Source organism: Notothenia rossii, assembly GCF_949606895.1.
Source record: "Notothenia rossii genome assembly, chromosome: 2".
Classification (NCBI taxonomy): Eukaryota; Metazoa; Chordata; class Actinopteri; order Perciformes; family Nototheniidae; genus Notothenia; species Notothenia rossii.
This window is the reverse complement of record NC_136904.1, coordinates 38,912,333-38,927,917: the sequence shown is the minus strand read 5'-3', so window position 1 is coordinate 38,927,917 and position 15,585 is coordinate 38,912,333. Positions and strand designations below refer to the sequence as shown.

Here is a 15,585-nt window from a genome sequence, read left to right as displayed (position 1 = left end):
TTATATCACTTTGTGTTCAGCCACATTCTGTTGCTTCTGTTTCTAAGTGAGAGCTGCTGTTGCCTTGGCCCTTTTTTTGAAGTGTCCCACAAGGCGTCTGGCAGCAGCAATCACTCGGCAGATGGGATCTAATTTAACAGCCGCGTTTATGCACAACTGCAAGGTGTCCCCCTCACAACGAATTCCCTGGACATTACCCCAGGACGGGTTTTGAGATAGCTGTTTAGCGCACAACACCATATTAGCGGCATTGTCGTGTACCACAGCGACCCTCTTTTCTGGCGGAATCCCAAACTCCTCCATCACTTCGCTGAGTCGCTCTGCTATGTTGGCAGCTGTGTGGCTCACCTCCAGCACTTTAGTCTCCAACACGAATGAATGTAATTGCCATTTTTGGGAGATAAAGTGTGCCGTCACAGTCATGTAACCATCCATTTGGTTGGAGGTCCATTTGTCAGTAGTGAAGCTGACTGCTGTGCAGGCTTTAAGTTTCTCCAAAAGTACCTGTTTGGTCGTGTTATATTTGTTTTTAATGGCGTGCATTACGGTGTCACGTTTGGGTACAGTGTAACCCGGTTCGATGAATTTCATCATCTGTTTGAACCCTTCCCCCTCGACAATGTTTACAGGTCTCATGTCCAGTGCCACAAAATCTGCAATTTTGTCGGTGATGTCTCTCTTCCTTTTCTCGGAAAGAGGGGGCTTCAAAACGAGTGTTTTCTGTGAGAGTTTCAATGGCAGCTGCGAAGATGAAGTTGAGGTAGATGCGGTGGCCCTATCAACGTATAGTGGATGAGCCTATTGAGAGAAATGCACATTAATTTAAGTTTACACTAAGCCTAATAGCCCATAATATGACAATACATTTGATCTAACAGGCTTTTTATTAAGGCTAGAGCCGCAGAGCGTCCATCTTTTAATGGCTTGAATGGTACTTACATGTTTCAGGTGATAAGTCATGTTTGTAGTTGATGAATGATAGGAGAATATTTGCTTGCAAAGTTTGCATATCACCTTCTTCGGGTTGTCTGTTACTTTTTCGAAATGCTCCCAAGCTCTTGATTTTACGCCTGACATCAGCTTATCTGACGTGAAAACAAGTGCCTCACTGTTACCTCCTGTTTCCATGTTTTTTTTTTTTTTTTTCGGCGACCAACGACCAATTCAATCTTGACCGACCAAAGACTCTTTGGCCGATTAACCTTTGGTCGACTAATCGGGGGGCAGCCCTAGTGTTGTTTACCTTCTGTGATGCGCGAGCTGATGATGTCACATCATCATCATCACTACTTCACGTCAATACGAGTTAACTTTTTTTTTTCTCAACTTTGTGTGGAAAAATGCGGGGATTATGCGGCAGATCGCAGGATCGCGTTTTTCTGGAGGGTCTATCTGAAGAGGATCTTGTGGCAGTGCTGCCACACATGACACAGGAAAAAAAGAAAAGACTCCGAACCCTTTCTTTGCCATTATATAAAAATAGTGTTGCTACAAAAGTATAAATTAGGTTTACTAATAAGACACCTCAGATCTGAAGCTACACAGGAATCTGCTGCCAAAGTGCAATAAAAAAGACAAAATTAATAGAATTTTTTTTGTTGCATTTTATTAGAGTATAAAAATAAATGCCTTTAAAATAGGATGCAAGCAACACTAGTTTCTTAACCTGAATTGATAATAGACTATAATCAATTTAAACAGAACAGATCTTAATGTTTGCATTCTTATACCATTTTGTAAAATAATTATAATGAATAAGGTCAAACAAACTAAAACTTACAGCTGATTAATAACGGTATCTAACTTGAGTTTTTATTATATCAAAAACCTGTTGAAATGCTACTATTATTTTTACTGTCCCCCAAAAGCGTGTCGGCAGCCTCCAGGAATGCTTTTTTCACAACTTTGCCGTCTTTGAAAGACTTCATGTGTTTCGCAAGAACGTGACTGACACGATAAGATGCTATGGTAGCAGCCTTGCTCTTGTTGTTGGGCCTGGTGAAAATGGACTGCTGTGCATTTAGCTGTCCTCTCAGGTCCCTCCCCTTTTGGGAGCGTAGGGCATAATTAGAAGGGAATTCCGTCTCGTAGCTTTTGTGCACTATTTTGAAATGCCGCTCCTAAATTACCCTTCTTCGATAAAGCCACACTCGCATTGCAGATGAGACAGATGGACTTTGAATTGGAATAGATACAAAAATAATCATCCTCCCACTCGGAGTGAAAATTATATATTTTGTTTTTTTTTGCTTCTGCCATAATTACGGTCTTGTGTGTGTGCGGATTGTCACTCCTGTTGACACGGACAACGTCAGAGAAATAGTGCCCACTGCCCACCAGCCACGCCCCGAGACATGGGGTCACGCCGGCCAATCACAAAGCTTTGATGTGTTCAAGTGCATTATTCTGGCACAGGAAGATTATGTTACAGGACTTTAACGATAAAACAGAATATCGTTGTTCTATTTTTAGACACATCTCGCGATCGACTGGGAATCTCCCCGCGACCCTTCTTTTTAACGAGTTGCTGCTCTTGTTCTGACATCTTCGCTCGCGCTGAACACTCACAACACATGTCACTCCCACGTGGCCGAGTGGGCTTTTAGGGAGGGGCGAAAGCGCACCCAGCAAAATAATCGTATTTGGTCAATTATGCTGTTTTCATAATTGTCGCAAGCCATAATCGTAATCGCGATTAAAATACGATTAATTGCACAGCCCTACTTATGGCAGATATGTTTCTCCTTTAAATAACATCTCTAAATGTCAGGTCATCTGGTGAATGGATGACCATTTGGAGGTGGTGGCACTTGTTTTTTAAGACTCATACTCTGGTGCCGTGCGCTCCCTCTGAAGCTGCAAGTAAGATTTAAAACATCTGCAGGGTGGGTCGAGCGACCCCTTCTCCCTGAATAATATTTGTTGTCAAAAATGTGCACCATCACAATGAGTGATCCAAGGCCCCGCATGTATTACTCCCAATTATATATATATTTTTAAATTAAAATGTGCAATCTCTCTTTGTCCATTGTCTTTTTTTAAACTCTACATCTTGGACGACAAACAAATGTTATTTCCACCTTAACAGTTCTACTGTGGTAATAACCATGCTACAATGGTGAAATCAATACTTTAGATTGGAACACTATCTTTGGCTTGGTACTAGCTCTACCTTTAACATTTTGCATACAAATAGAGATTTGTCTGCTATTATAGAGTGGTTGCTAAAACTATCCCTTTAAACTGTACATCTATATTGTAACAAATTAAATCTTCCCCAAATTCACACATGAATAAGAATCTCTTAAAGAATAATTTGTTTATATGATGAAAAGATTGAATAATATGTTCTACCCTCAGTGTGTTTTTAGGTTTATTTAATAGTTTCCTCTTTCATACTTTATAAGTTCACCAATTGATTAATTCATGGCTAATAAATCTTTTTCTTTACGTATTTCTCGTTGGTGAATAAGTGTGTTTATGTGTAAACTCACTCACTCCCGTTTTCCTTCTCTCCCCCTCTGATTGTCAAGCCACGACCCCCTCACATTCTGCTGGACCATGCGAACTCCTCCGTCCTGTCCTCTCCTCCGTCCACCTTCTCCTCAGTCCATCCGCTCTTGAATCCTTCCGCTGTAACTCTCTTCAGTGTCCCATCTGCTTTGCATTTCATCTCCTCCTTTACAGTCTCTTCGCTGTTGCATGGAGGGCGTATTCCGCTCTCATGTCCCACACTCTGCTCTTGTGCCAAATCTCGTGGCTCAGCTTGGAACTTCATGTCCTGTGGGGGACCAATGAGAGTGTGCCTTTTTATGTCACCTGGTTTTGGTTCTGGATGCAGTGTCATCATTGTTGTTTCAGCTCTGTTTCTCTGTCTGTTCGATGGAGAAGGAGAAGTCTCCTGTGGTAAGGTCTTTTTTCTGCCTGGAGGATGGGGTCGTAGCGGTCTGACAGGCGGAGAGAGAGAGAGAGATCTCAGGACGCATTACCTATAGTTAATTCTAATACACTGAGGTAAAATAAATCCAATCTTTTCCGCTCTATTTTCCTAATCATACTATCTTTCTTAGATGTTAAATGTAATCTAAGCCCAGTTAATGTCTTCTAATAATTTCACCATATCCCTAAACATTGTCTTCACCCACTGTAACATGTTTACTCCAATTAACTCCTTCAGGAAACCATTTTCTTCTATACATTTAAATATCTACATGTTTCAAGCACCACATATTTCACACACTATAAAAGAACGTCCCCATATTTTCTCCATCACTTTAATCCCACTGTTATTTAGAACATAAGTAACTTTTGTGACTGGACATATCTGCAATGTCGCCACTATCTGCTGGGAAATTTTGTTCATAGAGTTTGTACGTACAAAGCTGTACTTGTGGGTTAGTAGCCTGTTTCTAACAATCATTTTCAATAATTTTGCTTAGGTCACCGGTCGGCTGTTCATAAACTTAACAGGGGGTGTTTCTGGTACAGACTAAAACATGGATCCAGTGTATTTAGAGATTCCCCTAATCTGTAAATCCCCATCACTTACATATCCCGATCACTTAAACCCATCTCATCATTTGATACAAGAACTCCATATAGGGGGAGTGAATCTTCTTGATTATAACCGCCTCACCTTTGGGAATGAGTATTTCTAACTCCTCCTCTTGTTGCTCAGCTGATCTTTTGGCTCTGGGGATAAGTGAACATCTCTGAAACACAGCTGGAGTTTTGTCAGTGATGTGGGCATTCTCTATGAGTGAATTAATGGTTCCATGTTTTACTTGATATTGTACTCCCCATCCAACCAGAAAGGTGCCAAGTGTGCTGAGCACAATCAACAATGCTATTCTAACTCTTATCCCTAGGGGACCCCACAATTGGTTTTGCTTTGTTCTTGACATCATCTCTATTTTATCCCTGGTTGTGTCGGTTACAGAATTTAAATAATGAGTACTAAAATAACATATACAAAAATTGGACTCTTTTTCAGATATAAAACAAAAAAAATTGGTTTTCACATTAATGTACAATCTATAAAAATCTATAGACAATTTATCTTTTGAGCTGTTTCTATCTTTATCTTATTTCTTTTTATTGTTTTGTTCCAGCTCTACCAAATCAGTCCTAACTCCCAATAATGTTCTGGAAGTTGCCAGTGAAGGGTGACAATGTGTGAGGTGGTGTCAATTTGCTCATTTTTCTTTACCTTTAAACCGTAGCGCGTGTGAAGTTCGTTACAACTTCTCACGCTTCCGTCCACCGGGGATCAGCCCACTGTCTTTTGTGAACTTTCACCCTCCCCCATTCACCTGGCCGAACAGGAGTCTCTTCTGGTGTCTCTTCTGGTATCTCTGTAGTTTTCCTAGCCTGTGTAGACCAAACTTGCATAATATTACTCAGAGTTCTGACATATTCATCCACTTCTATTTGTCTAATATCTAAAACTGGACCACTCCCTCCTTGGAGAAGACCCTAGCTTCGGCATACCTCTTTTTGTTATGAGACCTATTGTTAACTACATGTTATTATTTATTAACTACAACGTCACCGAATCAACATATCTGTATAATCATGACACTCCCTCCTTTGAGCATAACATGCTCAATTAATATTGCAATGATTACCCTTTTATGAACAGGACATGTAAAACCCATAACGTTGCATTAAATAAATATAACTTCTCCGTGTACCCACAAGGCGTACAGAAATATCGTATGATGTATGGCTTTCTGATGCTATAAATGCTTATTCACTAAAAATCTGCAATTAGCACAAAAAATAGTTTACTTGTTTCAATAATGGCTTTTGTCATGGTATTATGCATCATCGTTGCTGCGAAAAACAATACCTCTGGTGTCGCTAATGCGTCTCAATAATTCTAGGATTAGAGGATTGGTTGACACTGCTGAACTAACATATGGTAAAATAATATTTCTCCAAACTGGAGGGAAAATATGAACTATTCTCACAGAGGGTGACCTGCATGAAGGGCTGGTGCCCCTCACTCAAAATGAGATATTGCCTTACGCACTACACTATAAATCAGTAAAGTTACTCAAGAATAAATAAATAAAAACTGATAATTGAAACTGTTGTAAAAACCCTACAACTTCTTCCTCCAAGCTCTCAATCAGTGTTATGTTATTTAATCTGCAGCTCATGCCTTAAAACAGATCGATTATAAAAATGTGTTTATGAGAAAATGTAATCTGACTCCATAAATCACATAATTGTTTTACTAAAAAACCACACTTCTACTAACAATAAATGAAGTTCCCCTTTAAAACACAGCCCCGGTCTTCTGACGGGGTCTATCTATGTACTGGCTGGAAAATGTTGGGCCAGTCTCTGTCGCTCCGTCACTGTTCTCCCGCTAACAGTCACTCTCTAGCTCTGCTGGGTTCTTGTTGACTTCTTCACTGGTTTGAGACAAGCGACCCTATCGGAACACCTCCCTTTGTAGCCAGACTTCACCACAGCAGAATTGAGTTTCTGTTTTCAGGTCTCAACAGCTTCACGTCAGGTGTATCGTCACCCCTTGAACTGCAGTCGGTGTAAACAGGAGGACTTGGTAAGGATCCTCCGTGTGGTCGAGCACTAGGTTTCCATCTTCATATTTTGGGTGGAAACCCCTAGTCTTGACCTCTCTCGCTTTGTGGACACAATAGTTTTCTGTGTAGGGGAACAACATCACTCGTAATCTCTTTCCTTCTCATAATTACAAATATAGTCTGCTAAATGTTCTAATCTGTGGATGCTTTATGTAATTTCAATATTCTACTCTCAATTTTTTAAGTAACATTGGCTCAATGTAGCTGGTTTTTCTAAATACCCTTGTGCTGAAGATGGTTGATACCAGGCTGTCAGTGGCATTTGGTTCATGTTTGGAAATCCTGTTCCTCTTTGACATCCCTGGGACCCCACGCCTCTGTCGTAGTCATGGAAACCTCCCCTGGGGTAACTGCATGGAGGGCCGTTGTTTTTGTGTACTGTTCTGCAGACACTCTCTGGACCAATGTGTCAGCTGACCACATTTGTAGCAGCCTTCATCCGTTCTTCGTCTTGATCGTTGCCCTTCTATCCATTTTCCCTTTTGTTGATGTTGTATCTGAATCTCTGGCACTTCCTGAGCTTGAATTGTTGGAGGTGTCTGACCTGCCTTCTCTGGTTCTTCCTGAGCTTGAATTGTTAGAGGTGTCTGGCCTGCCTTTTCTGGTTCTATGGCCATCTTTGATGTAGCTGCCATTTGCCTTGCCGCTTTCTTGTTTTTATTAGCTTCGGTATCTTTCTCAGCTATTTGTATCCTCAGTAGTCTAAGTTGTAGTGCTTCCATTTCTTCATCATTTTCCCTTTTTGCTGCCTGGTATTTCATATCGTGGTGAATGAGATGTTGTCTCCATTCTTCAATGGGTTTAGCGTCTTATGCCACCACATCTCCCAGGCTTGCCTGCACTGATTGGGGAAGGGCTTTAATGCCCGCGTTCTTCCACAGCATTACGACAGAAGGCGAAACGTCATGTCGTTCTCCAGTGCAGACCTCCCACACTCCTTCACATCTCTTCAGGAAGGCATACGTGTCTTCCCCCGGTTCTTTTCTCAGGCTGTTGAGGGCATGTAAACTCTGTGTTGTTGGGTAGATGTGACGAATGCCAGCCCAATACCTGGACCTGATTTTGTTGAAGGAAATGTAATCTGGAGAGTTGATGCATTTGGCCTTGGAATCCACTGCTCTTGCCTCCAGTCTTCCTTCTATCCGTCCAAGCAGTGCCCTCATGTCTCCCAAGCACAGGTCGTCTTTGACAGTGTATTTCTCCAGTTCATTCACCCACTTCCGACCTCCTTGTGTAAGTGGAGGTAGTTTTGCCACTAATGATTCCATGTCCCTGTGAGTCAATGGTTGGTATTGCAATCCTCCTTCTCCAGCCGCTATCACCAGTAGCATGAGTCTTGTGCAGTTCTTGAGTCTTCCAGCTTCAGTTATGGTTGTGGTGTCTGGAGAACCTTCGCCCTCTCTTCTCTTGAGTTGTGCTTCCATTCTTTTGCTGAGGTTTTCCATTCTACTGTGGAGTTCGTCCTTCAGTTGGTTGATTTCACCAGATAGGAGTCTTACCTCATCCTCCAGGTCTTTGACACGTGTAGCTGTGGGGAGACCGTCCAACTCCAATACTCCTCCTAAAACACCTAGAGTTGGGGCTTGTATTGGGGGTTGAAACAAATTGTATTCTTCTGTCATGTAGGGAGGAGGCGCATCTGTCAGGCTTGGATGGAGCTTTGAAGGTTGGATTACTGGAGCTTCTTCTGTCTTTTCTTTCTTATCTTCCTTTTCTGTGAGCTCTGATCCTTGGCTGACGTATTTTAGATGGAGTACCAGACTTGTAACTCTATATTTTCTTTTTTCAGCTCTGTTCATATCTCTTCTAGCAGATCCATACCAAGGGGGTTGTCCGGCTTTGATCCATGCGTGTTGCTGTCGCAGGTATTCTCCATTCTCATAGTCAACTACAGCTTTTCTATGGGCTTTCGTTGGTCCAGGCTGATCATCAGCTGGAAACAGTCCTCTCATTTGCCACTGTTCCAACAGTTTCTCAATTTGGTTCCATGTCTTCTGTCTAAGATTTGGAACTGTTGTAGCATCTGATCTGATTTTTATCCTTCTCTTGATATCTGCAGTTGAGCCTGGCTTTGCGTCTGGTCTCAACTTAGTTTCTTTTGGTGGCATGTTCTCTTCCTATTCGAATGAAATTATGAAGTTATCAAAGATTGAAACACTAATCCTCCTTCTAGCACCTTCGTTCCTGATAAATAATATCCTATGTCATCCGAACTGAACTTTAAATCTGTTTTTTTTTTTTTTTTTTTAAAGATATATATATATTTTTTAGTTTTAAGTTGTTTGTAAAAATATTAATAAAGTAAATTAAAATATAAAACTTATGCAAATTTAAAAATAGGAAATGTTAAAAATAAAAATTGTACAGTGTATGGTTTTGACTTTGAAATATGAAAATTAGAAATCTGGTGAAAATCTACTGTTTACAGTACATACCAAAGTGTATGGAATTATGTAAATGTCATAACTTGTGTTAGCTTTTTGAATATTCTATAGTCTTATTTGAAAGAGTATTATTTAAAGTTTCTTATCTTATAATTAGAAACCACTTGCAATTTTATCTTGGCGATCAAGCATGTGTTTATTTATAACACTTAAAATTAAACTTCAAAATGTTATTGAATTTTTCCTAAGAGGTGTTTCCTCTATCTGTGTAATAATTCTGTACTACCAGCTATTGTAATTTCCAGTTCAATCCACTAGGGACAACTGTTGCAAAACTGACCTCTATTTAACAAGAAAAAGTGTATTTTCCTTCTTAAAAATGGGAAGAAAATTACACTATGGTAAAACAACACAGCACATAACCGCCAAAACACATTTGCAAACAGGAATATTTAAAAAAAAACGCCAATACACACTTGCAAGCAGAAAAACTTCCAAAATCAGAGTTTTGTTAAAACAAACTGAGTACTTTCAATTAGCATTTCACGAAATGGTGACTGCCGTGTGGTTCATTGTGAACATGAGGGCAAGACAAGATGGCAACTGATTTTCCAACCTTTAACCTGAAGAACAAAGGGATTTGAAAACATACCTCGTAGCTCTCACAGCGGAGTTGAAATAATGGTGGGGTGATCTTTAGTCTAGAAAATTCAAAACACAACAACACTGTAGTTTAAAATAACATGTCTATGTAGTTTACAATGATAAATGGGCCTCATACCCTTACGTCATAGCCCTCAACCCATGTACGTAAATGTTTTGACTTTAAGAGCCAGTATGGTTATCTCTTCTGTTTAAACACGCTATTATGGGACAAAATGGGACGCTATCCAAACACAATCAGAAGAATATCGTCTATCTAACGCACGAATGTCGCACTTCTCGTCGTAATCCACATGCAATGTCTGGTTGAAAACAGAAAAAAGTAACCATTGAAAGCTTCAAACTCCTCGGGCCTTTTCCTCGAAAAATTACTTTTTTAAAACAGCCTCACACTGTCGTTTAAACACTCACTTCAATATCCTCAGCTTCCAACTGTGGCTGTGTCCTTGCCTCAAACAGTCCCTACTGTTTAATGGCCTAAAACAATTCACGTTAACTTAAAACGTAACAAGAGACACTTATTGAAGTGATTGGCCTCATCACACAAAGGACTTTTTAAAAAAAAAACAGCCTCATCCTGTTGTTAAACAAACACTCACTCCAATAACCTCAGCTTCCAACTGTGGCTGTGTCTTTGCCTCAAGCAGTCCCAACTGCTTAATGGCCTAAAACCATTCACGTTAACTTAAAACGTAACAAGAGACACTTATTGAAGTGATTGGTCTCTGGCCGACATGTAATAACAGACAAACGAATAGCATGCAGGGTTAAATGTAAGAAAAAAAGAAAATGAACTCACCGTGCCTTAGGGCTGGGCGATATGGTCTCTAAATGATATCGCGATATTTACGGACTATATCGTGATATTTACGGACTATATCGCGATATTCTGAAATGTCCTCTACATTTTTTTTTTTTTTAATTTAACCCGTTGATGTTTACAGTCATGCCAGTATGATGATTCTAGTAGTCCCTGCAACATATGTCGAATCGACTAATAATGAAGAAAATTAACACATTTGTTGCAATAGTAATTTATGCACTAACTACATTACTACTTGTACTACAACATTTGAATCATCAGTTCTTCCTCATTTCCCTCAATTGTTCATATTTGGTTTATTAAAATAATGATATTGTGGTCATTGTTCAAAAATGTCTGCTATTATTATGAGTAGTATTATTATTATTAGTATAATGCGCTTTCTGTCTTCCTGTCATTATCAGGAATTAGACATGTAATGGCTATGTATTTGATTAGATTAGAACCTTAATTCTCCTAAACTGCTGGGACATTTCCCTATAGCCAATACCTTTTATATTTTCTACTCTTCACTTACTTGTCAACATAGGTCAGCATTGATGTACAGAGCCGACAGAAGACCTTGTTATATCTTATGAGCACAACATTTTGCTCGGTGTGGGAAATGTCAGGCGTTGCATCACAAATGATTCCATAGTATATGGCATCCTCCCTTTCCGTCAGAATGGTTTTAAAAACCTTTCCCCCACACAATTCAATAAACTCGTTCTGGATGTCTGGGCTCAGATAATGAGTTAGCTGGCTTCCTTTTTTGGATGTCCTGATTTTGTCTAGGTGTTCTTTCAAGAGTGGATCATATCGTGACAAAAGCTCTAGCGTACCTACAAAATGTCCATTGTGGACATCGCCCAAAGCATGCGTTTTACCTCGGAAAGCTAAATTCCTCGTTGCCAAGTGCAGAGTGACATCAAGGAGTCTCTGCAAGATAGCTTTGTTTTTCTCAATTTCAGACTGTAGCTCTCTCTGCAACTGATGATCAACGCCACATGCAGTCATAACACAACACTGAAGGTGTTTCCATCGCAAATAACAGTCCCTGTGATTCCTACTTGTTTCATGGCTTGGGAATTTATCATACATGCGACGCCACTCGACGTCACACATCTTTTATCCCTGGTCACTACTCAAAGCACTAAGAGAGGGTATTTTTTGCTCCTTGGAGAAAAGAACACATGGTATGCAGAACAGTGCATTTGCACTTTCACTGTGAATCAACCAGTCCCTTTTCACTTTTCCCCTACCCTTATCTGCTTTGGTGTATTTCAAGTAATCTGGAAATCTCTTTCCCTTTGAATCATGTGGAAATTCTTGATCTGTTTCTCGCATTGCTAATTTCTTTACAATAGTTGCCCTGTCCTTGTCACTCATCCTAGCTGGGAACAACCCTGGGTCAAGTGATAGCAGATCTTCTACCTCAGACACCACTACAGGTGGCTCAGTATCTGTGGCATCCTGTGTCGGAGCCTCACTTTGTCCCTGACATTGACTGTCCATAGCTGCTTCCTCCTCATCTGTGCTGCTTTCATGTTCCTCGACCTCTTCTTGTACTGGTACTTCTGCCTCTTCACCTCTGCTCTCCTCGTTGGCTACCTTGCTCGAGGGCCCTGGCTCTAGAGCAGGCCTATTCAACTGGCGGCCCGCGGGCCAGATGCGGCCCAGAACCAACTCCCGAGTGGCCCAGCCTCCCGCAGCCAAATTCCTACACTAGTACAGACCATGAACGCAACACTCCGCGTTGCATAGAAACCACCAAACCACAACGCAGCACGTTTTTTGAAAGTGCATCTAGTGGTGCTAGTAACGGTGGTCCTATGATAGCAACTCTAAAACATGTCTCTCTCAACTCTGAAGCGTAAACAGAGACAAAACGGTCATTTATCTTGTGGAGCAGATCCAAGTCAAGCTGGACCTTTTCGCGACCGACTTGAGCACGGGTCGGATGCTGCATTTTCCGACGCTCCCTAAACACATCACATCTCCGGCACAAATCACGGATGTGATGACAGATTTCATTGCGAGGTTGAAAGAGAACTTTTCCGGTCGATTGGATGGACTTGCTCTGCCCACAGAGGTGATGGGCTTTGCCAGAGACCCCTTCACTGTTGCAATAGAGGGGGACGTATCAACCAGAGCAAAGGAAGTGGTCCCCTGCATCGACAAGGGGAAATATACACTGGAACTTATTGACATGCAGCGCACTAACGGACCAGCGAAGTTTTGGAGTGATGTCAAAAAACAGCAGTTCCCTAACGTTCAGAAAGTAGCGATCTGTGTGCTCAGTATGTTTGGATCAACATTCACATGTGAATCAAGCTTTTCACACATGAACTCAATCAAAAGTACCACTCACTGCTCCCTGACTGACAGCACTCTTCCCCAATGTCTTAGGATTGCATTGACATCCTATGAGCCACAAATCACTGCTCTTGTTCAAAACAAAAAATGTCCCTTCTCCCATTGAGAAAGTCAGCAATGACAAATCACAAATGAGGTGATAGTAAGCACCTAGTTTACTATAGTAGACGTTTAGTGTAGTATTCATTCATATAGTTACCCGTATCCCTTGTTATGGGTTTGTGCACTGAAGTGTTTGACAGTTCTTTCTGTATTCATTTAAGTGCACTTTGTAATGTGTCTGGGACAAATGTGACCAAAACGTATGATTTTTTTGTTATTACTTGAAAAGTGAAAAAATAGTATTGCTACAGTACTACCTCTTTGTGTTGCATTGGAGCTCTTTAGCTGTTTTCTTTGTATGTGAGGACATTTATTAAGACTGCTATTATTGTATTCAGTAAATGCACTTTGTGATGTGCCTGGTTCAAAGAAAATAACCTGAATATTTGACTTCGAAAGCAAACAAATGTAATGCTACAACTGTGCACTTTCTTTTCAGATTCTGTTAAATTAATGCTAATTTGTTGTTTTTTATGCCCTTTTTGACGTACCTTTTATTAGATGAACAATGAATAAAAATTGCATGTTTTTCATCGCAGTAATATTTGTTGGTTTAAAATGTGTCACTATCCGCTTTTTACAGGCCGCTGAATGTCTGGCCCAGCTGAATTTTGTAGTTATAAAATCTGGCCCAACTGAATGTGTAGTTGAATAGCCCTGCTCTAGAGTATCCATAGTGTACATAATTTATAAAATGCCCTATAATAGTAATAACACAGTACAGCTCGAGCTATCTTTTAATTGTTATAATAATAATAATAATAATAATAATGATTTGTATAGATATTTTCCAATTGCTCAAATCTAGCTATAGCTACTGTAACAACCTCAATTTAATGTGCCAGTGGTCAATGGTATTGCAATTACTGGAAGAACTAGAGTAACTAAATGTGAATATTACCTAAAGTTGTATTCAATGCATGGTAAGCATATTTAAAATCTGTTTGTTAACCCCAAGCCCTGCTGCTTTACCTCCCTCTCCTTCAACTGGGAGCTGGCCTGAGGGAAGGGGTACTGATCCTGAAACCGCATCTGTGCATTAGAGCAGATGTGATTAGCATGTAACATTATACAGGTTAGGTTAGCTAGCCATAGCAAAAGGGCATAGCTGCTGGATACAAATTCACTGGGCTCATCTACACTCATCTAATTTTTGATCGCAACAGGTAGCTAACATCAGCCCCAAAATGTTGGTCAAGCTGTTATGGGCTTCAAAACAAGTTCTGTGAATAAATACCTTTCTTGTGAAAATACTTGGTGACTAGCTGTCGACCTCTTTTATTATTTTCCTCTTGCTGACGTTTTTTCTTTCGTTTCTGAGCTCCTGATTCATGAGCTGTCGAGGACATTTTCCTGTCAGTCTGTTCAAGTGCAAGCTGCTGGTGCGCTGCTTTGCCGCCTAGTTATAGTTGAAAGTGGGGGTGCAAGATTAGTAACTGGCAGGCAAGGGGTGGTTTGGAGTGGGTCAGGCACGACCACCTCCATGGCAGAATCTTTTTAATTTAATGAACACCTGTATGTGCAATTTCCTGCAATATAGAGCACAGAACTGTCTCAAAATCCTAAGGGATCCTAAAGGATTCCTATAGGGTTCCAAAAACGTATAGAGATTCCTATAGCATTTGACTAGGGATGTTATCCTACACTTTAAGCTGTCTGATGTCCCATTACCTGTAACTCTTGGGTCTCTTTCTCACTTCTTCTGCCTCCTCCCTGAGTCTGCACAGTCACCACATCATTCTACATTAAGGAGAGCCATACACTTGTGAGTACACTGAACTGGTTTGAATACACAATCGTTATTCTACTCTGTAAAGAAAGGGAGAAAGGGGGGAATATATTATCCAAGTATTTGTGTCTTAATTTGTTATGTTATCCTACACTTTAAGCTGACTGATATTTCCATTACCTGGAACTCTTGTGTCTCTTTCTCTCCTTCTCTGCCTCCTCCCTGAGTCTGCACTGTCACCACCACATCATTCTACACAGGAGAGCAATACACGTATGAATACACTGAACTGGGTTGAATACATGATTTTTTCTTTTTTCTGCCATGTTCTACCTGGTTGGCTGGCTGGCTGGCTGGCTGGCTACACACACACACACACGCACGCACGCACACACGCACGCACGCACGCACACACACACACACACACACACACACACACACACACACACACACACACACACACACACACACACACACACACACACACACACACACACACACACACACACAGTGTGCGGGTTAGTTACAGTAGGAGATGGGCTTCTATCATATTATCTTCTATCATCCTATAATTCATTCTTCTTTTATTTTCATTTCAGGTAGTTGTACCTTAAGATAATTGAAGGCTGGCATCTGTAAATGCAGATAGATATAAGTACTTTATTCTTATTTTATTATCATTATCTTCATTCTAACGAAATGAAATCAGAAAATAAGTGGTATAGGATGGAAAATATGAAAGTCAATGCTTGAAGGAAAATGGACTTCGGAAATCAGTTTTTTATTTACTGTTCTGTAAAAGTTTTGTCGAATGTAATGTTTTATGTTTTGTGTGGACCCCAGGAAGACTAGTTGTTGTCATGCAACAGCTAATGGGGATCCTAATAAACTCAAACTCTAATGGGCTTCGATCTA

General features: G+C 40.5%; 2 protein-coding genes across 4 annotated transcripts in view; one reads left to right on the top strand and one right to left on the bottom strand.

Annotated features, from left to right (window-relative positions):
- LOC307028403 (NACHT, LRR and PYD domains-containing protein 3-like) overlaps nt 1–15,585 on the top strand; it is a 104,489-nt gene that overhangs the window by 21,167 nt on the left and 67,737 nt on the right. The gene's annotated exons all lie outside the window — the stretch shown is intronic.
- LOC307028405 (E3 SUMO-protein ligase ZBED1-like) lies at nt 43–15,027 on the bottom strand (the record flags this gene model as incomplete). Its single annotated transcript, XM_079663398.1, has 4 exons — nt 15,004–15,027; nt 14,851–14,922; nt 14,613–14,681; nt 43–798 (listed from the first exon to the last, which is right to left on the bottom strand). Exon 4 carries the CDS (start codon nt 634–636, stop codon nt 43–45), a length of 594 nt encoding a protein of 197 aa, XP_079519524.1. The 5' UTR covers nt 637–798; nt 14,613–14,681; nt 14,851–14,922; nt 15,004–15,027.